We start from the raw sequence: 24,519 nt of genomic DNA, 5'->3' as shown, positions 1-24,519 counted from the left end.
TCCACGATCGAAAGGACAAGAATCTTTCAAAAAACAGGAAAAAACTCCCAAAACTCCAAAAGGACCTACTTCTGTAGAAGACATTAAAACAAAAATGGAAGCAAGTATAGAAAAAGGTGGTTCTCTTCCCAAAGTGGAAGCCACATTCATCAATTATGTGAAGAATTGCTTCCGGATGACAGACCAGGAGGCTATTCAAGATCTCTGGCAGTGGAGGAAGTCTCTTTAAGAAAATAGTTTGTTAAAACAGTTTGTTAAAATTTTCCATCTTATTTCATTTCTGTAATAGTTGATATCTGGCTGTCCTTTTTTATAATGCTGAGTGAGAACATTCCCTACCGTGTCTGATAAATGTTGTCCAGGTTTCTCTGCCAAGAATGTGTTGTCCAAAATGCCTGTTTAGTTTTCAAAGATGCAACTCCACCCTTTGCTTTGGTTTTAAGTATGTATGGAATGTTATGACAGGACAAATAGTAGCAGTGGTCAGACAAATGGAAATGGTGGGGAAACAAAAATATACATGTGAAATAAACCCAGAATTTTAATAAAGTAAAACAAAAATTAAAGGAAAATAAAATCCATAGATATCAACCTGTTAGAAAGCAGGGGATACCTTAAGGAAAATAGAATCAATACATAGAGATTTACAGACAATGTTCATAGCAGCTTAGTCACAACAGCAAGAAAATGGAAACAGCCAAAACGCCAATTAATAAATGAATGGGTTTAAAATTGTGATACATTCACACAATGGAATACTATGCAGCACACAGAAACACTGATATTGAAAAATACTATCTGACACAGGAGAGATTGGAAAGCATTAAGATGAGTGAACTAACTCAGTCTCATAAGGACAAATACTGCATAAGAACATTATTGTAAAAATAGAGGGATTACTAGTAAGATGCGTACCAAAGTCCAAAGTGGGAAGGGAGGGAGGAGGAGTCTGGGGGCGGGGATGGGGGGCTGAAAGTGGGAGGGGTGAAATCTTGAGGTGGGCTGAGCAAGGGAGTGGAGGAATTAGGAAAGGTTTAGTTGGGACCTGAAGAGGTGGTATGGTGATGGGCATGGATCATTAGTGATTAATTTTATAAAACACAACGTATGGGAATGATAACGTGAAAATGTGTGAATGGAGGAATGCATGAAACACAATTTACGTAAACAAAACACAATGTATAGGGCTTTTGTATGCAAACCAATATAAAATTAAATAAAAAATGCATATCTAGATAACTTACAAAGCTTAAATAAGGTCTTCACAGGGGTGAGATGTTTGTTCGGGTCTCACACTGCATGACTTAGAGGGGGAAAGACGACTAAATGGAAGACGTATTCAGTAAAGACATATCTTAGACGTCAACAAACCATTAAATGCAACAAAAGGCACTTTTCTGATGCACTTCCTTTCTCAAAGTGAGAAGAAGCGGTCTGGTTTTGCAGCAACGGTCTGTCACACGTGCTGGGATGCCTGCTCATCTCCCACTGTCCTCAACCCTCAGGCTCTCCATCGGCCAGGCCTCCTGGCAACTCTCCTCTGCCCAAGGATCCCCAAACATGGCTTGCTTACCTCCAAAGAAGTACTTGTTGCCCGTCTTCACCTGGAGCGGACTGTTGGTCCGGACAGCTGAAGCCTCGTCCCCGTCGATGGTGAGCAGGGCGAAGTTCTCCTTGGCCAGGAAACGGACTTCATGCCACTGTCCATTGTTCAGCCCAGAACCTGTGGGACAAAAGAAAAGAAAATGGGAGCTTTTCTTAATGATTGTTGAGCTCAAATCCATGTCTACAGTAACAAACAAGATTGTCTCCTGGAGCCATCTGTAAACTAAATGGCGATTTAACTAATAAGGAATGTATGACTTGAACAACTCATTATTTTAAGAAAATATCTACATAAGAGCATTATTAAGGCTCATTGATGAGTAATTGGAACAAACTCAGAGCTGCCCCTCTACGGGTTTTGGGGCTGCAAACTGCTTGGGAGTGACTGTGCATATTTCCCCCACGGAGCAGGTGACGGATGCGAACCGTGGCCTTTGGATTCAAAGTGCAATTTTCTGTGGAATATAACAACAGTGATGCCAAAACTCAGACGTGACTGGCTGAGGTGGAGACGAAGCTGAAGGTGGCGAGTTCCTGAGGATGGTGGCAATCAGCGGGGCTCTGTGACGGTCGTCTACGAACTGTGCGTTAACAATGTTGCTGGATTTGTCTTTGTAGATAGAATTGACTTTCTTTATGCACAAACACTGAACCCCTCCCCTGAAGCCTGACAGGAGAGGGAGGAGGTGGGGCTGGAAGGGTCACTGAATGGCCTTCTCCCCTGGCAGGTGCACAGTGTCTTCTCCTCCAAACATTTCACTGGTCGCTGGCCAGGCTCTGTCAGTGAAGTATCACCAACAAGCACGTCCCATTCCAGGCCAGGCCTTTTCCTGTGACCAACTTGAAGGAAATGGATATAAACATAACCAGATATAAACACAGAGCTTCAAAACCAAACAACGACTGTGCCAACATATACCAAATGCACCAATCTAATCTAGTCTGACACTTGGGTTCCTTGATACTAAGGATCTCTGGTTATTCAACAATTCACAACAGTGGACACTTTACACCTGCACATTGAAAAAGGAAACTGCTATTTTTGCCAAGAGTTTTCCCACCTAAAACAGGTATCTTTGAAACCGTTTTCTAGATCCTGCTCTTGATTTTCCCCCATAAGATAATGAAATAGGTTCCATCTAGCATTCCCTGGCTTATAATTGTCAGCAAACCTCATCTGGAATGCAGATCTGAGATGTTAATGAGGCACATTCCACCCAGCGTGCCTCCTAATGGCATTATTTTTAAAGTAAGGCTCTTGAGGTGGCGGCTATGATTGAACAAGAAGAAACAGATGTTACTCTTATTAGAGACAAGAAGAAAAGATGGGTTTCATGAATATTGAATACAAAAAGAAAGTATTTAAAATAGAGTAGCAAACAGAGATGCAACATCTGCTAGAAAAAGACCCCATAAAATAAAATAACAGTGAGCAGAGACTTCAGGCTTCACTCAACATTCAGTCTTTAGAGAAGCATTTCCTTGAATAAGCATCAATCTTCAGGCAGTTCAAATGCTCCACACTGTGCCGTTAGCTCGTCTAAGTTACCAACGATCCATTTATGGAATACAAAGAGAGAGGTGTCATGAGTGCTCGTGGTGCAGCAACAAAGCACTGCTGTGAACTGGAAGACTGATGGTTCCAATCCAAGAGCTGCTTCTAGGGGAACTGGGTGACCTGTTTCTATAAAACGCACAGCCTTGGAATCCCTGTGGGGCAGCCCAACCCTGTCCCTGGCTCTCTGTGAGTCTAGACAGCTGGACTGTAATGCCAACAATATACAAGGAGTTCAAGATGACAAACCCCACACCCACTGCATCAAATCAGGGGTTTAGGTTTTCAAAGACGTAATCTTCACAGGAGGACACTGCTAGTCTTTTCCTGCAGAGCCGCTGGTCTTTACTACACCACCACTGGAGGGTCTGCTATGGGTTGGTTCCGACATGACAGTTCACAACAACAACAGCAGGGCTCCTTGAAGATTTTAGAACACAAGAAAATGAAGCCAGTTTGCTCATTTTTACATGGAAAGCCAAGTCATCTTACTTAAGTATAGAAAGGCTATCAAATAGAATGGCTTATCAACAACCGACTGCAGGCGGGTAAGACGTGCATGAGGGGACAAACGGAAGACAAAGGCTTTCTTCTTTCTTGAAGTAGAAGAATTGCCCAGTGCTGTATCCACCTGGTGTAGAGTGGAGACCAGTGGAGGGGGCGTCTGTGTGCTGAAACAGCACTCCAAGTCCCTGTCATCAGGCAGGTCCCCAGGAGAACCACCACCGTGTGGTCAGGCAAACAGAAGCACATCCTCTACGGTTTAGGAGGCTCTGAGGCTATATTTGGAGAGGTGGCACCAAATGAGGAAAAGAAGAATGCTATCAATTTATGATATCAGATCACATTAATAAATATGGAAAATACCTCAGTCTCAACGTCACACCCAAAACAAGCATTGCTACAAGACAGATTTTATATAGAAGTCCAAAAGATAAAGCTAAAAAGCTTCTAGAAGAAAGTATCAGCACGTCTCTTACAGGAGGGGGTAAAGGAGAGATGTAGAAGAAGATGTAAATAAGGATACACACAAAGAAAGAGGTCAACAATTAGTCCATAGAACATCTGTGACCCTGAGACCAGAAGAACAAGGCAGTGCTGACTGCTAGCGCTCACCACTGCAAAAGGATGATGGTAGAAGAGGCTGGACACAGAGGGCGGGGGGATGTGGAATAGAACTCGAAACCAGCAAAGGCCAGGTGTACTGGTCTAATAGAAACTGGAGGGTCCCCTTCAAATCTGGAACAAGGCTCGTCCCCATGACTCAGCTGTCAGGCAAGCAATAGAAAGCATATGTTGTTGTTGGCCATGGAGTCGACTGCCACACAGCAACACTAGGAACTGCAGGTCTGAACCCTGCGCTATCCTGTGCCACTCTCACCAGCTTCAACACACTCGAGCCCATTGTTACAGCCACCATGTTAATCCACCTTGTTGTGAGCTTTCCAGTGTTATGCAGAACCTCCATCTCTCCAGGTCTGATGTCCTTCTCCGAGGACTGGATCCTTCTAGCAGCATGCCCAAAGGACATAAGACATAGCTTCACCCTCTTTGCCTCCCTTGAGCACCCTAGTTTCACTTTCTCCAAGCTAGACCTCTTTCATCTCTTGGCAGTCCTTGGGATATTCACAAGTCTTCTCTAGTACCACATCTCAAAGACATGAATTTTTCTTCTGTCATCCGTAGTCATTGTTCAACTTTCAGATGCATAGCAATCCATTGAGAAAATCACGGCTTGAATTAGGTGCACCTTATTCTCCAGATGGACATTATTGCTCTTTAGCACTCTAGAGAGGTCCTTAACAGCAGATTTCCCCAATGCAACTTGTCTTTTGATCTCTTGACTATTGGTACCAAGAGTGTTCACTGTGGATCCAAGTAAGACATATTGAAAGCTATAGTCTTTGATCTTCTGCAACAAGTGTTTTGTGTCCTCCGCACTTTTAGCAAGAAGGTTGTGTCATCTGCACAGTACGGGTTGTTGACGAGTTCTTGTCCTGATGCCACATCATTCCTCATGAAGTCCAGCTTCTCAAGTGATATTTTTTCAGTTTACACACGTGGAGAGAGGGTATAGTCCTGAGGTGCACCTTTCTTGATATTAAACTGTGCAATGTTCCTTTGCCAAACAACCATATATAGGTTGACCAATAAAACCAGGAAGTCATTCACTCCTTGGAACAAGGTTAGGTAAAAAAAGAAGTATTTTCCCAGGGATAAAACTCAGAAGGCTGAAGCAGCAGGACAGAAGGATTAATGGAGATGAGAAATGGGGGGAAAGTGGACAAAGTGCTGTTATATTTTGCTTATTGTCATTAATGTTATAAAATATGAATGGATTATTAAATGAGAATATAATTTCACACTAAAAGAAAACATAAGAAAGCACTTCAGAAACTGAGATTGGCAAAGAATTGCCAGAGGCTTTTAAAACACTTGATAAATTAGACTTCATCAAATTAAAACCCTAGCTCATCAATAGACATGGTTAAAACTTTTCAAAGGAAAGTAATTTTTAGGAGAAATAATTTATAATACATGTATTTGAAAAATTAATATATTAAAATGTTCTAAAATCCTTTACCAAGCAATGATGAAAAGACACAAATGAAGATATTTCAATTATGTAAACATATATGAAAGGTACTTGAGATAATTACTCATAAAGGAAATTAAAAACCACATGAGAGAAAATTTTCCATCCTCTTAAATCTACTAATAGTAGAAGGGCCGACCACCATGTGGGACAGTTTAAACTGTCATCTATTGCTGGTGGAGTGTACAAGTGCACAATCATGTTAGAAAGCTACCTTGCAGCTTCATAAAAACTGAAATGCACATTATTTTATGGCTTCAAAATTACTAACGTCTTACTCTGCAAAATGTAAATGGATGCCCTAAAAAGTCAGGGTTTAAGAGCTTGATTTATAATACCAGCAAAATGGAAACAACTGTATTTACAAAGTATATATTATAATTATGATTGTGCATTTCTGGTTGTATTTGGCAGTCTCTTTATACCTTGGACTAGCATTTCTAAGCTTGATCCTAGTTTGTCTCTTATGAACGTTATGGTTTTGGGCTTTACTCCCAGGTCTCTGATCCACCTTGAGTTGATTTTTTTTATTTGCAGGTGGAAGTCCAGTTTGCCAGCACCATTTGTTGAAGAGGTTATCATTTCCCCCTTTGATAGTTTTTATTTCCTTGTCGAATGTAAGTTGACCATAGATAGTTGGGTCTATTTCTGGGTTCTTATTTTGTTACATTAGAATCTAAAAAGGATAAAATTGATGCATGGAACCTCCTACCAATTAAATTCCTGTGCACATCAGAAAGTTTTTCAACGTGGTGGGGGAAAAAACCACCAAAAAACAAAAAACCTACAGACTGGGAATGAACATTTGGTAATACCATCTGAGACAAGAGCCTTATAACAAAAGTTTACGGAATACTCCTGGGCTTCAAAAACAAACAAAAAAAGACTTATAATCCAATTACAAAATGGGCAAAAGAAACACAAAGAAGTTTCACAGAGGAAGATATTCGAACGGCAAATAGACACATGAACAAATGCTCCAAATCACTGGCAATGAGAAAGATGAAAATAAAAACTACAATGAGTTGCCATCTCACTCCAGTAACAGTGGCAAAGTTTATCAGGGCAGCAAGTAATAGATGTTGGAGAGGATGTGATGAGAAAGGAACTCTTATACATTGTTGGTGGGATTGTAAAATAGTACAACCATTCTGGAAGACAGTTTGGCACTTCCTCAAAAAGCTGAACATAGAAATTCCATTTGACCCAGCTATTCCACTACTTAGAATATACCCTGAGAATATGAGAACTGAGGCACAAGCTGGTATTTGTACACTGATGTTCACAGCAGCATTATTCACCATCACAAGAACATGGAAACAGCCCAAATGTCCAACCACAAAGAAATGGATTGAGAAATTATGGTACATTCACACAATGGAATACTATGCAGCATGGAGGAGGAATAACTTTGTAATTTATTACCTAACTTGGGAGGGACTGGAGAGCATTACACTGAGTGAACTAACTCAGCCCCACAAAGATAAATATTGTCTAAGACCGTTATTGTAGAAGGAGTATAAGGATCCAGGAGGGGTGGGAGAGGCTAAAAGCAGAGGGATGTGGATATAAAGGGGGAAGAGGGGATTAATCATTGGGTTTTACAATTTGATGGGGGGGTGAGGGAAATTTAAAGAATTTGTTCGAATTTGTATTAGATTTTGTAAATAAACTAATGAAGAAGAAAAAATATATCTTGAAAAAAGTGTATAATTATGAGCTATTTTTCAGTAACAAAGAAGGTAGTGCTAATTATACAAATGACAGTAACAGTGACTTTTAAAACCATTTTGTTGAGCTAATCAATCTGGACACAAAAGAAAGCATATGTCAACAAATGAATGGATAGAAAAATTATGGTATATTCATACAATGGAATATTATGCAGCACTGAAAAACAATGAACTTGTAAAACATTACACAACATGGGAGACCCTGGAGCACATCATGTTGAGTGAAGTTTCTCAGTCACAAAAGGACAAATACTGCATAGCAGCACTGTTATAAAGCAGGTCTGACATGGGGGGGCATTGAGAAGAGAATAGGAAAAGAGTAGATAGAAAATGACCATTGCACTGGAACATATGAAAGAAAGAATTGCCTAAAATGAATATATAATTAGACATTTTTTTTGTATGACAACAGCCCAAGATAAGAGACCTATCATTGCAAAGGGGACTGGGGTGGGAGGGAGGGAGGTAATTGTGAAACTGAATATTAAAGAAAAAAAGTGAGCTGAGGGTGAGGGAGGATGAGGGGGTAAAATGTGCAACAATGAGTAAATGAAAATTTAAAAGGGGGGAGGGGAGAGTGAGGGAGAGGGAGAGAGGGAAAGAAGGAGAAGGGGAGATAGAATATGAGAGAACACATATATATATGGACTCTTCTAGAAAATTCCTCACCAACCATACATCAGGTTAACCTTCTCTGAAAGTTTGTGCAAAGTTGGAAGCTAGGCCACCAGTATTTCAAATACCAGTAGGTTCACCCATGGGGGACAGGTTTCCTGGCGCTTCTGGACTGAGACAGGCCAAGAGGAAGGTGGCCAGTGTAAGCTTCATGCCAAACAGTAGGACAGGATCCGAGCAGTGGGACATGATCCATGCGGTGGGACACGATCCGAGCAGTGGGACACAATCCGAGCAGAGGGCCACGATCCGAGCAGTGGGACATGATCTGACAGAGTGCTGGGCACTCTCTGATTAGAAGATACTCAGCACATCATTGGAGAAGAGCCACCCCTTCAATAGCAGCCTCCATGGCTCTGACAGACCTTGAATGTTGATGTGACACAACTCAAAACGAGAATAAACAGCTACCAATCACCATTAACAATGAGAAGATGAAGTGTATGAAGCGTGGCTCCATACAGATGCACTGGCAAAATGGGTTCAACCCAAGAGCGTTGTGAGGATGTCACAGGATCAGCTGTATTTGCTCAGTTGTCCATGGGGTTCTGGGCAGCAGAGCTGACTCCGTGGCACCTGACTAGAGCAACGATGGAAAGTCCGCAAGACGCTAAACTCACCTCCTGCAACTGGAAGCAGATCAGGGGCTACTGATGGGTCTGGGTGCAAACACACTGAGGTTTTGGCAAAAGGACTTTCAGGGGTGGGTGACAAAAATGTTCCATTTGCTGGCTGATTTTGTTACTTAGTATGTGAATTGTGCTTTTAAGATGTGTCTTCACATATGCAATTTTTTACTGTAAAATATAAAAAAGGACAAAATATAAAATAAATGTTTGGTTTTTTTACATAGTGTATCCGGGTTTGAGACAGTGTCTGTTTTAGTGTTCATTATAAAAAATGACTCAGCAGTATCATTTGCGATTAAACTAGGGCTAGGGATGAAAGGGTGTCTCCTCCGTCGTTCAGAAACGATATTGAAATTCTACGCCCTGCTATCTATAAATGTGACCAAGTTCGAAAATAGTGTTCTTGAAGATATTATCAGATGGCTGACAAGAAGTCGTGTTGGAGTGGAGCAAGGCTGGTCTCAACGGGGTGGTTGTAGAAAGAACCAGAATGAAGTCACTGTGGCTGCAAGCCCAAGGTGCCTGGAACTAGCAGAAGCCGGTGAATCTCAAGGATCATGTGTGGTCGGTGAGAGAAATCTGCTGTCAGGAACCAGAGCGCCAATGAATCACATCAGCTGGAGAAGAGCTGAGACAAAGGAGTGTGTTTAAGCTGATCCTGAAGAACTGTGAAGCTGGGAAAAGGACGGAGTGAGCAGAACAGTGGCTGAGTGGGTGGCTCGACAAACAAGGAGGGTGACCAGCTAAGGGATATTCAGAGAGGCATCCTGGAGCAGGAAAGATGGGTGGACCCAGGTAGGAACTCCTGAGGCATGAAGTGAGAGAAGGGCAGAGCAAAGGTGAGTTAGACCAGAGGGAAGTCTCAAGAACTTGTACAGTAAACAAAACGTAGCAAGAATGCTGAGTGGCAGCCTGTAGTTAACACTTTCTGGTCCAACAGACCCATGCACCCACCAACAAGCTCAATATCTCAGGTCTCTTAAGCCACTGATTTCCCAAGTGTCATATATGCATGTTACCACCTGGTGGAAACCTTAGAACTGTGTGAGTTTGAAGACATGTGCCCTAATCCAGCAATCGCCTGACTCCCCTAGGACAGATTTGTTCCACATAATCACATCAAAGTTTATATTCTGTAATCTTTTTTCTGTTTGATTTCAGTATGCCTTTCATTACTGAAAGGAGCCTCATGTGTTAAGCAATTGGATTCTGGAGAGTATGTTCTCTTGTTTTACTTTAAAGTCGGGTGTAAAGGACTTGGTTGTTTATTTTGTTAACAACTGTGTGTGAGCTGATTGGTTGCCTGGATTTACTGGATTTAGTTAACAATCAGCGGTGGGCTGGAAGCCTCTGGTTTAAGTCAATCAGGACCTGGTGAGAGGGTCTGTATAGTTATATGGCAGTTGGGCCCTTGGGCTGTTGGTGTTAGTTACATTTGGAGAGAATACTGTTCTAAGTGGTGAAGTGCTGGTCTGTCAGTTTGCTGTATTAAGGGGGCAGGGTTACTGTGTACTGAATGCTGTGCCACTCGTGCGTCAAACGCCATAAAGGTTACCCATGGTGGACAGTGCTGGTAGAGCTTCCAGACTAAGACAGGCTTGGAAGCAGGACTGGCATCCACTTCCTATACAGCATGCCTTTGAAAACTATGAACATTAGAGAAACGAAGATAATTATAGAACAGTGCTTAGATCTTTTGTTCATAGAGTTGCTATGAGTTTTATTTGACTCAATGGCACGTAACAACAATAACAGCAACATTCATTACTAAAAACACATTACTATCAACAAAAATTTCAAAGCAGAAAATAATTTTGTCATGTTGTCATGTATATCAGAGTGTTGAACCGCCTCATAGCTGACTCTCACTCACGTGGGTTTTCAGAGGCAATTAATCACACAGGAGGAGATTGTCCATCCTTCTCCTGCAGAGCAGCTGGTGGCTTTGAACCATGTGCCTCCAGACTGCAGTGCAGCAAATTCAAATATATGCTGTTGACTCAGAACAGACCCATAGCTAACCCTCTAATGGGTTTTCTGAGGCAGTTAATTGCCCAGGAGGAGATTACCCATCCTTCTCCAGTGGAGGAACTTGTGGATTTGAACCATACACCTTAGGGACTGCAGTGCACCTTCTTAGCACTAGGTCACCAGAGCTCACTCAGGCGTGTAATATTTCAGGTAATCCAGGCCACTCGGGCCAGAAACTCTGGCCTGCAGTCCGCCATGTCGCTTTGCATGGACAGTGAGAACGCTAATTACACTGAGGCCCACTTGTAAGTACTTTCCCTACAATCCAGCTTTTTAACTTAAATTTTAAATACTTACATATACTTTGTGTTCTTATTTTTTAAAATAGATATGCCTATTAATTGGTCTTAACATAAATATCCCTTTTTTACATTCATATTATGCTTATTTTAAGCAGAAAGTTGTATTTATAAAATTAATATTATGTCATTTTTTGGGTTTTCCCCACTGTTAATATTTATCATCTGTTTCTTAAAGTATAATGAATTACTTAATTATTGCTTGCCTTCTATCTTGGTTTCAAATTTGTCCCAGAGAAGCTGTGATACAATTTCTGATAACGGCAGCTGATCTCCTCGATAGACGTTGTGAGGCTGCGCTTTTGTAAGGGAGCGGACGGCCTCATCTCTCACTGAGGGCTGGTGGGGGTTACACCATTCACCTTTTAGTTAGCACTTTGATACCTTACACACTACATCACCAGCATTGCTCACCATCCATTTAGCTGCTGTCTAGAGGGACAATGCTGTCAATGCCTTTGAGCTGTGATGTTGGAGAAGAGTCTTGAACATACCATGGACTGCCAAGAAAACAAATAGATCTGTCTTAAAGAGGGTGAAACCAAGTTTTTCCTTGAAGGCTGGGATTTTGAAGCTTGATCTCACATACTTTGGGCACATGGCCAGGAGAGACCGGTCCCTGGAGAAGGACATCCTGCTCAGAAGGGTGGAGGGACAGTGCTGGAGAGGAAGACCCTGGATGAGATGGATTGATAACTGGGGCAATGGGGGTTGGTGTGTCAGAATCAGTGAGACTGGCTCAGGACAGGGCAGGATTCAGAGCTGCTGTACACAGGGTCACTATAGGTCCTAGGTGACTCGACAGCATATAACAACAACAACAACAAGAGAGGACATTGGCACCATCTGAAGGGCAGGGATTCTCAAATAAATTTTTCCAACATCTCTGAGAGCATGTCTATGTGGGCACTGTTGAGAATATTAAAACGTATATGATTGCTGGCCCCAGGAAGTTGACCTACTGTGTCATCTAATTAGATTTACTAGGATCCATAATCAATCCACATAATGGCAGCAGACAAAAAAAAGTATTTTAAAGGTATGTTGTATTAAATAAATCTTCTATGAAGATTTAAAATCTTAAAGAAGAATAAGTATGTCAGTTTAAAGACTGAGGTGCACCTGACCCAAGCCATGGTATCTTCAAATACTTCCTGTGCATCTGAAAGTTGGAGAATCAATAAAAGGAAGACCAAACAAGAACTGATGCCCTTGAATTGTAGTGTTTGGGAAGAGCACTGAATATCCCAAGGACTTTCCAAAGAACAACTAAGTTTGTCTTGAAGGAAGTGTAACCAGAGGGCTTCATAGAGGCAAGAAACTCCATCTCACATACCTGGGGCTTGTTGTTAAAAGGTCTCAGTCCTCAGAAGAACATGTCATGATGAAAAAGGTATAGGAGAAATGCATTTTTCCATGCTGGAAAAAAGAAGACTCTGATGAACTGTGTTGACACAGTGAGGGCTAAAATGGGTTTTGAGCAAGGCAGAGATCACGAGGTTAGAGCAGGACAGAGCCAGGTTTGAATCTGTTGTCTGTAGGGTCGCTGATGTTGACTATGGTCAACTCAAAGGCACATACAAAAACAATGCCATATGAGATGTATTTGTACATATTTGGCCTCTTCCATAAACAGTGCACTACTGCCTCTTACACATGAACTTCTTTGGTTCCAGAGGAAACAGAAGTGAGATGGTGGGGGTGGCGGGGGGCAAAGTGGCTGAGATGACCATGGAGCCCTTGACGACAGTCCAGTAACAGGAGTGTCACGCACACAATCCTGGCTCCCTTCTCATAAGGCTGTTGGAGTGCTGAGCCCGTCTTCTCCGGAGTGAGACCCAACCGGGGAGTGAGCAGGAGTGAAATCACAGAGCACAGTGGCTCCTGTCCCCAAGGGTCCCTGTCCTCTGTGCATTACAAAGAGAAGAGGGCAGGGAGACCTGTCAGTAACCAAACGCTTCTGCCACATGAACACTTCAGAAGAAATGGAAAAAGAGTCCCGTAGGGGAAGAATGATGGGAACTCCATTAAAAGGAGGGAATGACGGTGGTTTGGCCTAAGCTAATTCTCCAGTCCACTTTCTCACTTTTCTATATTTTGATAATAAAAGAAATTAAAAGCTTGAAATGAACAATTGTCATAAATTTAGGACTGGCTTTCTTGAATACAGCACTCATTGTGAAATTTTCTTTATTCTTCTGAATATGTTTCAAAGTCTCGGTTTCATAGTAACCCTACTTCTAGAACTGTGAATTTTAGTACCTTTGATTTACTAAAAGAAATAAAGAGAGAGAGAGTGTGTGTGCCTTCCCCCACCCTTCTTTATTAATAGCTATTTATCCTGGATAGCATCTATGGTCTACTTGTCTTAAATTCCAAGTTATCAGCTTAACAAGTCTTAAATTTAAAAAGTTATCAATCACTTAAAAAAAATCCCACACTAACCAAAACCAATAAAATAAAAACAAAGCAACAAACCATCACACAGAAATCCTTCCTGCCATCAAGTTAATTCATATAGGACAGGGTCGAAGTCCCAGCAGGGTTTCCACGACTAGGACATTTTACATGAGCAGACTGATTCCTCTTGGTCCTGCAGTGTGGCTGGTGGGTCCAGGCCACAGGCCCTTTGTTTAGAGGCCATTGCTTACTTCATCGGGGCCCCTTCTGGTCCTCACATTACTAGGCGTCCTTGAGGTGAGGCCCCCATGCACCGCAGACTGAAATCCTGTCCTGTGCCATCATCCTGGTCTCTGCAGCCAAGCCCCTGCTGCTGCCATGTGGACACTGAGCAAGCCCAGTGAGAGAGCAACCCTGACCAGATTCCAGGCATGCAAAAGACAACATAAAATATTACATTCAGATACCATCCTTTACGGTTTGCATAGAAATCATTATTTTAAAATTACACCATAAAATGCATAATAAAACCAAAGTTCCTCATTTCTGTAGCTGATTCTGCTTCATTCACCTTTAATGGAATGCTCTTGCTTCCACATTTGTCACTGGATAATTTCCATCCTTCACTCAGGGGCCAAAACCACAGCCGTAGCTGAGTAAAAAAGCTGACTCATCGTAGACCTGCCCTGGGGTGGCTTCCTGGGCTGTGATTTTAAGAGAGCAAACTGTCACATCTCTCTCCTTATGGAACCGCTGGATGGTTTCAAACCACAAACCTTTTGGTCAGCAGTTGAGCACTTACCAGTGTGTGCCCTCAGGGCCCTTTATATGTTGAAAGAAAATCCAAGCAAAGCTGTAACTGTTGAACTGTTGAGGGGTCCGACCCTAGAGAAGGCTTCCCCTGGTTCTGAACCTGTAAGCCTTCCTTCAGGAGTCGGCGCACCTTCTGTACAGCCGCAGGGGGACTTGAATAACTGGCCTCCAGTTAGCAGGGCGGCACACAACTTACTATGTCACTGGGGCTCCTACAGCTTACCTCTGCTGTTGCTGGGTGCCATGGATAGACAACAGCCCAGTCCCGCACCAGCCTCGTAACTTGTGCTGGGTTTCAGCCCATTGCTGCAGCCCCTGTGTTCATTCATCTGTATCACTGGGGGCCGAGGGGTGGGGGGCCCTAAGCCTGAACTCTCTGAGTGACAATCTGTAAAGAACACAGCCTGCATGGGCGAGGACAGCCGTGAGACCCACCTACAAGCCAGGGGACGCCTGGCTGCAGCAGCTGAACGAGACAGGATGACTTTGATCCACAGACAAGGAAGCATGGTCATCAATGTCCTGAACGGAAACCCAGCCTTCAGCCTTGAAATCCTCTGCTGTGGTAGCTTGTCAACATAACTCCAGCCAAGAAACACATTTTTTTTGTATGCTGATGGGGTCATTCTTTGATGAAAATGGAGAGACTTGAAACACTAAATGAAGAAGATCAAAGACTATTGTTCTCAATATGGATTACACTGCAACATAAATAAATGAAAAATCCTCACAACTGGAACAGTAAATAAGACCATAAAAGGAAAAACTAACCACGTGAGCCATGATTGCATCTGACATGAGTCTCCAGTCAGCACCAAAGAGAATATCAGTGATGAAATCAGAGCACACATTACATGGGCAAAAATGTTCCCAAGATCGCTGTCAAGTGTTAAAGAGCAAAAGTTTCAGTTTAAAGACTAAGGTGTGCCTGATTCAAGCCATAGTATTTGCAGTTGCTTCATGTGCATGTGGATGTTGGGCAATGAATAAAGAAGATCGGAAACTGGATGGTTCTGAACTGTGCTGAAGAACATAGACTATACCACAGACTATTGAAAGGACAAAGACCCCAGTCCTGGAAGAAGTGTAAGCAGAGTACTTCTTAGAGACAAGGACGTGAAGACTTTATCTCACAGCTCTGGGCACGGGGTCAGGAGGGGCCAGTCCCTGAAAAGGAAATCATGTTTGGAAAAGTCGGAATTCTGACATGAAAGCGAAGATTCTTGAAGACACTGATTGACAAGATGGCTGGGAAAGGCCGAGACAGCGAGGATGACGTGAAAAGGACCCAGCTTTGTTCTGCTGCCCATGGTGTCGTCATGAGGCCCAGATGACTTGATGGCACCTAACGACAGCAACGAGGTAATAGAAGAGGGGTGCATCCTAAACCCAGTCCTTTCTGAGTGGTGCCTTCTAAAAGGGGAAACACACACACAGACCCACAAGGAAAGAGGCACCTCGTGAAGATGGAGGCAGATGCAAACAAAAGCAGCGGCCATGACGAAAAGGAGAGCCAGACGCTTTCACAATGAACTGGGATTACGCCAGATGACACAGGCACTGGACTGCTTCTGTCTGGTTCAGGTATCGTACACATCAGCGGTGTGTCTGTCACCGCTCACGTGTCCACCGCAGGATGCACTAGAGAGGGGTGCAGTGTGCTGTCTGAACTGGGAGCTGGGCTCGAGTTAGGACAAAGTGACACTGAGAGTTTTTATTGGTCTGCATGCAGTAATTTTTTTACATTGTGTTTTGTTCATGTACATTGGTTTGTTTTTTTTTCCACTCCTTCCCTCCACCTAACAAACTCTGTGGCCCCTTGATTTCCCTGCCTCACCCTCAGCGCCCCCACTTCTTCTGTCTTTGTATATCCATGCACATCTCACGGTCATCCTTCTGTTTGTACTATAATGGTCTTACACAGTATTTGATCTTATGCACCTGAGTTAGTTTACACACCATAATGCCCTCAAGCCTCTCCCACATTAATACTATTTTTCAAAATCACTGCTCCTGAGTAGTGCATAGTATTCCACCGAATGAATATACTACAATTTCTCAATCCAGTTGTTTGTTGATGGGATATTTGGGCTGTTTCCATGTTCCTACTAGTGTGAATAATTCAGTTATGAACATTGGTGCTCAAAGTCTCTGGTAACAACATGCAAATCAAAACCACAACAAGATACCATCTTACCTAACTGCAGTGACAAAGTTTAACAGGACAGCAAGCAATAAATTTTGGAGAGGATGCGGAGAGATTTCAGACACTGTTGGTTAGATTGTAAAATGATACAATCACTCTGGAAGTCAGGTTGTTTCCTTGAAAAGCTGAACATAGATATTCCATATGACCCAGCGATTCCACTGTGAGGAATAGACACTGAGGAAATTAGGACTGAGACACAAACAGAAATTTGGACACTCGTACTTGTGAACAAATCTGATCCTTGCTCCAGCCCGGAGGGCCCTCCTGCAGGTGGATGGTTGTTTCCAGGTGAGGTGACAGCTCCCCTGCCTCCGAATGCCTGGCCCAGACCCAAGCACACGTGTGCCACAGACGGGCAGGGACGGTCACCGTGGGACAGCTGGAAAATACATCATGCTGGAGAACATGTCCAGCTAGACACCCAGGTAACTGAGGCTGCATGTTTTAACTTGTCAAGATATGGGCTACTCCATTACCCACATAAAGCAGAAATGTACAGGTCCTCTGCCCGGAGGGGGACACTACTTAGCTACTCAGGGAGGCCAGTGGTCTTTGATTGGTTTGAAAGTAGAAGGGGGCTCTTTGCCACTTCTGTGAAATTACATAAATAACGTCTCAGGAAGTACAGAGAAGTTGAAGGCAGAAGTCAAGTGTTTGGCTCAGAATTTGCCCTGAATGAATAACTTGTCTTGAGTAATACCAAGGACTAGCAGGAAGATGCCAGTGGACAGGGCCCCAGGGAGGCTGTTACCTGAGAGAGTCTGTGATTGAGCGGGTGTTGCTAACTCTGCCTTCTCGTCAGAGGAGAGCCGCAGGTAAGCACTCTCACCCCACGGGCCTGTCTTCCTAAGCCTTGGTGAGTAAGGCATACAGATGGGCTTCTTAATTCTTGTGTAGCTGTCGCACAGTTTGCCAGCCAACATTACTTAGAGCTAGTGGTCGAAAGAAGCCTTTGATCAGAAAGAGTATTAAGTGTGTTGTTTGAAGCTTAGAGTGAACTTCCTAAAGAACCAGCATAACGAAAGATGCTGCTTGGGGACAACCTGGGGGACTGAGGCACCCCACCTCTTCACCTGGAAGCCGGCAGCACGAGTACATTCCTTCCTAAAATCAGTCCATTGGGTAAATGTTGTCTAAGTGCATTTTATTATATTTTCCTTAAAAAGGTCAAGAATTAATGTGTAAGCAACTGAGACAATGTTAAAATGCAGAAATTATAAGAAAATAAAATACCTTTAACAAGCCGAGAAACAGACGTGCACAGAGGCCACCAAAAACATACCAAGTAGGTATTGAGTTCTGAGATATTAAAACATCAGCAGTTTGGCAAAACTTTCAATGAAGTTCATCTAACAAGGACTGTGGTCTTAAGAATACAGCATCTGGGGACCACGATGGGAGACAAGACTTGATCAAAATTCTGAAGGCAATTTCTGGATTCTTGTCAAGGGTTTTGAAAGATGATGTCCCTTTTTTTAATTATGTCTAATTTCTAAAGAGAGAGCTTTCTTTTCTTTGATTAGCATATAAGCCATGGTTAAGGCCCCTTGTGTCACAGATGAAAGGAATGGAAATTGCTTTAATTCATAAGGGCAAAAAAACCCCCCCTCTCCTCTCTATTAGAAACCTACTCACTTATTGCCCTTCTTTGCTGCTCTCCCCAGCGGTGTGGCGCCCTCTTCGCTTTAACTCTCTGAACATGTTTCTGGCAGAATTTCTTGCACTTTCTCTTACACTTGCCATCTCTCTATCACTTAGATAAAAAGGTGGAGCAAGACGGATCAACTGTTCTAATGTTCGGACTTAGTGCTGCCGTAGCTCAATCACCGTGAAAGATCTCACTCTATGATGCTTTTGACCCCAAGTACCTGGAAAGGACAATGTCACCAGAAGCTGTGCTCTATGGACCTACTTACACCTGAAACCCTTCAGAGGCTCACACAGCAAGAGCTAGACCTTGAGAAAGAGACACAGAGGAAACAGTACACTTGACCTGTGCTGCTGGTGGGGAATACTGAACATACCGCGGCTTTTCAGAAGAACAGTTCTGAAGAAACACCATGTTCTTTTACAGCAATGATGGAGAGATTACGGTTCATTTATGTGGACACATCATTCAGAAAGACCAGTTACTAGAAAAGGACATCAAAATAGGTAAAAGAGACAGTCAGGGAAATGAGAGAAACCTTCAGCTGAAGGACTATTACCGTCACTGTAACAATGGACTCAAACATGGAAATGACCATGAAGACTTCCAGGACCAGGTGCGTTCCTGTTACACAGAAGGTCACCACGCACGTAAGGACACACAACGACAACTAACAACAACAATGTGAGGGAGGAACTCCAGGTGGCTGGTCCCTACAACGCCATTCTCAGATCACTCACAGACCAAGCTAACTTCCAAACCAGAGTCCTCCCTTTGTTCCGAGCCAACTTTGAACAGGTGAACAAAGGAGTCATACCTAGTTTCCCAAAAACGAAGCATCAACTTCTGAAACTCAGAGAGGAATCAAATCCAGCTCAAAGGGAAAAGGTGGAACTTGCGGTGAGAGGAGGAGAAGGTGATGTGGCTGAAGGAGGTGCTGTCCACTCCACCCGAGACGGGCCCACAGGAGACCCAAGTCCCAGGTCCTGAGGTGGTGACGTACTGCTTCTCCTGACCACAGGCCAGAGCCAAGGTGTTGGATCACAGGAACCCATTCCCCGACACAGGCTGCTTAAAAATAATGATCCAAGGAATCCACTGGTGGATGACTAATTAAACTCACTAATTTACAAGGTACTTGTTTTAAAAAATTCTCTTATTTAATATAGTCAATGAATGTAAATATATTCTTCTTATGAATATATTCATGAATATATTTCTCTTGAATATATTCTATAAATGTGAATATATTAGTATTTTAAGGATTATTCAATTTATCAAAAGCTAAGGGTCACAGGTTAGTCTTTTAATGAATTTATTCATGAATAGCACATTCATGAGGAATATCATCATAAATTCAATCACTTCAATAAATTAGTTACTTCTTCCATCTGCATGCTGGGCAGATAATCTGAGAAGCTGGGCTGTATGAAGAGGAACACAGCATCAAGATTGGAAGACGGGGCAGGAATGAACCTTCGATATGCATATGATACAACTTTGCTGAATATGAAGAGGACTCGGAGCACTTACTGAAGAAGATAAAAAACGGCAGCCTTCACCATGGATTGTTCGTGTTGTTGGATGTTGTCATGTCAAATATGACTCGCAGATGCCTTAAGAACAACAGATGTGAACCCTGCCACCCTCATCATCTACAACACACTCGAGCCTACTGCCACAGTCACTGTGCCAGTCTCTTTAAAGACCTTCTTCTCTGTCACTGTCCTCCACCTTGCCAAGCATGATGTCCCTCCCAAGTTGCCTCTCCTAGCAACATACCTGAAGAATGAGAGATGGAGCTTTTCTCTAAAAAACAGGCCGCACTTTCCCCAAGTCTTACGTGATTGTTCTTCTGATAGTCCATGGAATGTTCAGTACTCTTCTCCAACACTACAATTCAAAGGCATCAATTCTTCTTCTGTAATCCTTATTCATTACCCAGCTCTCAGATACATAGCAAGTGACTGAAAAGAACATGGCCTGAATCAGGTGCACCTTAGTCCTCAAACTGACATTGGTGCTCCTTAGTAATTTGGAGAGTTCCTGACAGTGTACTTTCCCAATGTTACACATGTCCTGATGTTCTGACTGCTCATACACAAGGGACAAGGTACTGATTGTGGATCCAAGTAAGATGAAATTGTTGCAATCTCAGTATTTTCTCCGTCTATCACGATGTTGCCTAATGGCCAGTGGTGAGAATTTTTGTCTTCTTGATTTTGAGATGCAATCCATATTAAAGGAGGTTGCAGTATTTGGTCTTTTTCAGCAAATGTCTCAAATGGTCTTCATTTCCAGAAAATGAGGTTGTATCATCTGCATAATGCAGGTTGTTGATGAGTCAGCATGGACAGCATCCCAAAATAAAATAAAAAATTCATTACCACTGGACCAGTGAAAAACAATGTCAAGATAAACTGATGTAAGATTGAGTTGGTCAAGGCTTTCATTTTATTTGGATCCTCAGTCAATACTCATGGTGGCAGCAGTGAAGAATTCAAAGAACACATGGCTTTAGGCAAATGTGCTTTGTGTTCAGAAGCAAAGAGTTCACTTGGGGGCCCAGGGTGCTCCTGAGCAGAGCAGGGGCACTGTCTGTCGCTGAGAGCAAGAATGCCAAGTTCAAGACCAGGGTGAGTAAGAAGGAAGTGACAGGTGCGCACCAGGGAACAACCTGGTCCCTCAGGAGTGACCTGAGCCCCTCCTCCCCATCATGGTGAGGAACAAGCGAGGAGCCCATGAGGACTGAGTCAGGGGAAAGAGCTCTGGCCGTGATGGGTACGCACTCAGCTGTGGAGTGGCAGCTCAGAGAGTGACCGCATCGGCCACGGCACAGGAGCAGACTGTCGCAGTGGAGATGTCAGCCAGAGAGGGCAGCCTGCTGGGCTGACTCCCCATAGGTGGCCGTCTCCTCAGTGACAGTGGTTCTGCGGCCAGCTAGGAGACATGGCAATGCTGTGCTCTGACAACCAACAACCACACAGCCACTGTCCTCAGGTTGACAAGCCTCTTCTGACTCTGATGCTCCATCTGTTACCGGAGCTTGGGAACCTTTACAGGGGCTGCCTCTTCTTCCTCCCCAGGAACAGCGAGTGGGTTCAGACCACTGACTTCATGATTCACAGCCCAGGATACGAAGCCACCAAAGCTTGCTCATTAGTGAGGCTGGGGCTGAGTCTCAGGTGCGCAGACTTCACCTCCAGATGGGACAGTTAGCGTCCTAAGTGGTTAACTGAAAGGCCGGAGGTTCAAACCTGCTCAGGCATCTGGAGACAAGGCTCAGAGTCTGCTTCCCCAAACACGGGAGTCTCAGGGACACCCGGGGCCACCACGAGGGGAGTCAGCTCCACCCCCGCTGGAAATGATGTGGATGGAAAGAGGGCAGAAATGGGGGATTTCAAATCCAGCTCGCTCCCACTACTGATCGTCAGAGCTGTAAACCTGGGGTCTTCGAAGCTTGGGGTTTGGCAGCTGGCCCACATCAGCTGCTAACTAGGGTTCTAAAATGACAACGAGAAAGATGTCTTGCTTTTTCTGCGCTTGGGTATGCATTTCTCAGAAGCTCTTGGGAAAAAAGAAAAGTTTACTAGAAATACAGGACCCAGAGTGATGGTGTTCACCGAGGCACGGGAGCACAGCTACTGAGAGCAGAATGATGACCACCAGGTCGTACCTTTACCAAGCGACACGCAGCCTCACCAAGGAAGGGGGGACCTTTTCCATTAGGTCTTTGGAAACGAGACCAATGAAACTGCTTGAGTTAAGCTTTGTATAGTTTTTAAAGAGAAAATGTTTTGTTTTGTTCTTTTTCCCCTAAAGGGCACTGCAAATAAAGAAAGGCTCAGCTGAACACTGCTGTTCTCTGCGAAAGTCACGGGAACATGACAAGGCTGGCGTCTGAGGCTGGCATCTTCCCAGAACCCGACTTCGTCTGGCATGGCTGTGGGGGCTGGGAGAGGAGCTGGACTGGAGCCCACTGCCCGGGGACACGGGGCCTCTGCTTGTGAATATCATCGGTGCAGCTAGAAAGGTCTCCACTGCTGTTTTCTGTGCAGACCTCAGCCTGTTCTTCCTATCCCCAAAGGCTATGGGAACCCAGACACACAAGCATGGGAAGTGGAGACTCTCCTCATGCCAAATTGTGTGTATACTTCGCGGGGTCTCCGAAGGCAGCAGTGTCTTGCCTCAAACAAAAATTACAGTTGCCTAGGAAATGTACTTGCAAGCAGTGCTGTGCACCTGGAAAGCAAACATTATACCAGTTCATCCAGGCTGCTTTTGCTGTTGGGTTGAACACATCCACCTGATTATGCAGGCCGATTTCAGAACTAACCCTGTGCACAAGGACCTGGGCAGCTAACTCAAAGGTCGAACCTTTCTAGTAGTTCAAATCCCCCAGGTCCCCGCAGGAGAAAGGAGGGAATCTCCTCCTGTGTGACTTACAGCCTTGGAAAGAGACTGGAGGGCCAGCCATGCGCTGGGCTGTAGTTAGGGAGCACAGAGCACGGACTGCCCTCCCGCTGAGGCTCGCAGAGTTGACCCCACTCAGGGGCAGCGATCCACCCCAGAACCCCGTGCTGCCGGGCCAGGCCCGTGTGGGTCCGCAGTGCCAGCAGCAGCATGCAGGGCGAGACTCCTGGAGGCAGAGCTCCACACTGTCCTCACGTGCTCCTCTCCATCTGAAAGCTCGGCTGAAACCCGTCCACGCGGTGGCCATGTGGTCCTGAAACGCCAGCCCACAGCTCCCGCATCTCAGCAGCACTGCGGCCACCAGGTGTCACACACTGACAGGTGGGTGGTCTCCTAGCAGCATGGGTCCTTCTCATGCTTCAGTTCTGACTGACGAAGCTTAGAAACCACAGCAGCGCTGTCCGGTCGGACCTGCGTCACGACGACCACCGCCAGCAGTCGGATCAGGGCCCCAGCACGGCCGAGGTCGGGCCCGGGGAAGCTGAGGAGGGACCAGGGGCACCCGAGGGGAGAGAGTGGACCCTCTACAACCGGAGCTTGGCAGCGGCGCTCAGACTCCAGCCAGGAGAAGCTTTTACACCATGTTTTGAGAAGATAACTATAATTGACGTTAACCCAATGCACCATTTTTTTAAAAAGTTGCTGTCAGATGCCGCAGAGATGCATACAACTCCTCGTAACCCTGTGACCAACAGATCTAAGCCCTGTTCTCTCTTGTACCATCCTCACCATGTCCGACACATTTAAACCCATTGTTGCAGTCACTATGTAGACTAGCTGGGAGAGGCTAATCCTCGAAAGAGCTATCATGCTGGGAAAGGTGAGGGGTCAGAGAATGAGACAAAGACCCTACAAGATGGAGATTTTTAAAGCCCAGTATCTGAAGTTCAGATTGTCTTTATGGAAATTATAGACATGCTGAAATTTAGACAATACTAATATGTGATATAATATCATAAAGATAAGGTTTAGAGTGATTAAACCAAGAGTTAGTTATTTAATCATCTTCATTATAATTCTTATTTCAAGTATGTATTTTGGATGTGTCTAGCAAGCTATGAATAAGATATTTAGGAACTAATTTTATTTACTCATTTTAACAGAGAAAAACTGGCTCATCTATTTTGGGGGGATGTAAAAGAATGAAACTTTGTGGTTTAGGAAGGAGCCCTGGTGGCATAGTGTGTAAAGTACTGGGCCTCTCTGCAAAACGTCAGCAAGTCAAACTCTCCTAGGCTCTCCTGGGAAGACCCTGGGCTGGTCTCTTTCTGTAAAGGTTACAGCCTAGGCCCCTGCTGGAGGATGCCTGTGAGGTGGGATCAATCCAGGCCAGTGGGCTTGCACTGTGCACCTGGATGAGAGCTGGTGGAGACGGAGTCAAATATCTGGCTGCCATCTGAAAGGTTGCTGGTGGGTATCCACCTGGTGGCTTCACCAGTTAAAGACTTGGCACATCCGGGAGAGACGACAGCCAGGTGGCCCCAAGGGACATTCCAGTCTTGTCACATGAGGTTGCTATGAGTCAAAGCAACAGATGGCATCTAACTCAACAACTGTGCAGGTGAAATCCCAATGCTCCTTGACTTGGAATTTTTAGTTGATTCCTTTTAGATAATTGTGCAAGTTTTACTTTTTACCACTTAACATGTAAGGACAACCTAGACTATAATTCCAAGGAATTATAAGGAATTAAAATACTGATAATCGGAATGTTACAATTCTATCACAGATATATAGCAGGTTTTATTTACTTTAATGCAGGAAACAAACTATGGCTGACTCTGAGAAGAATGGGAACCCCAGAACAATTGATTGTTCTAATGTGAAACTTATACTTGGACCAGGAGGCAGTC

The 24,519-nt window shown here is 44.1% G+C and overlaps 1 protein-coding gene across 1 annotated transcript in view; it reads right to left on the bottom strand.

The window, feature by feature from the left end:
• CNTNAP2 (contactin associated protein-like 2) overlaps positions 1-24,519 on the bottom strand; it is a 1,206,610-nt gene that overhangs the window by 701,686 nt on the left and 480,405 nt on the right. The window contains exon 9 of the mRNA XM_006887275.1: positions 1,574-1,723. Within this exon, the coding sequence (XP_006887337.1) occupies positions 1,574-1,723 (150 nt within the window). The remainder of the gene's footprint in view (positions 1-1,573; positions 1,724-24,519) is intronic.

Source organism: Elephantulus edwardii, unplaced genomic scaffold (assembly GCF_000299155.1).
Source record: "Elephantulus edwardii isolate Elephantulus edwardi_28Jun2011 unplaced genomic scaffold, EleEdw1.0 scaffold00055, whole genome shotgun sequence".
NCBI lineage: Eukaryota > Metazoa > Chordata > Mammalia > Macroscelidea > Macroscelididae > Elephantulus > Elephantulus edwardii.
The sequence above is the reverse complement of the archived record's forward strand: the minus strand, read 5'-3'. Positions and strand labels throughout refer to the sequence as shown.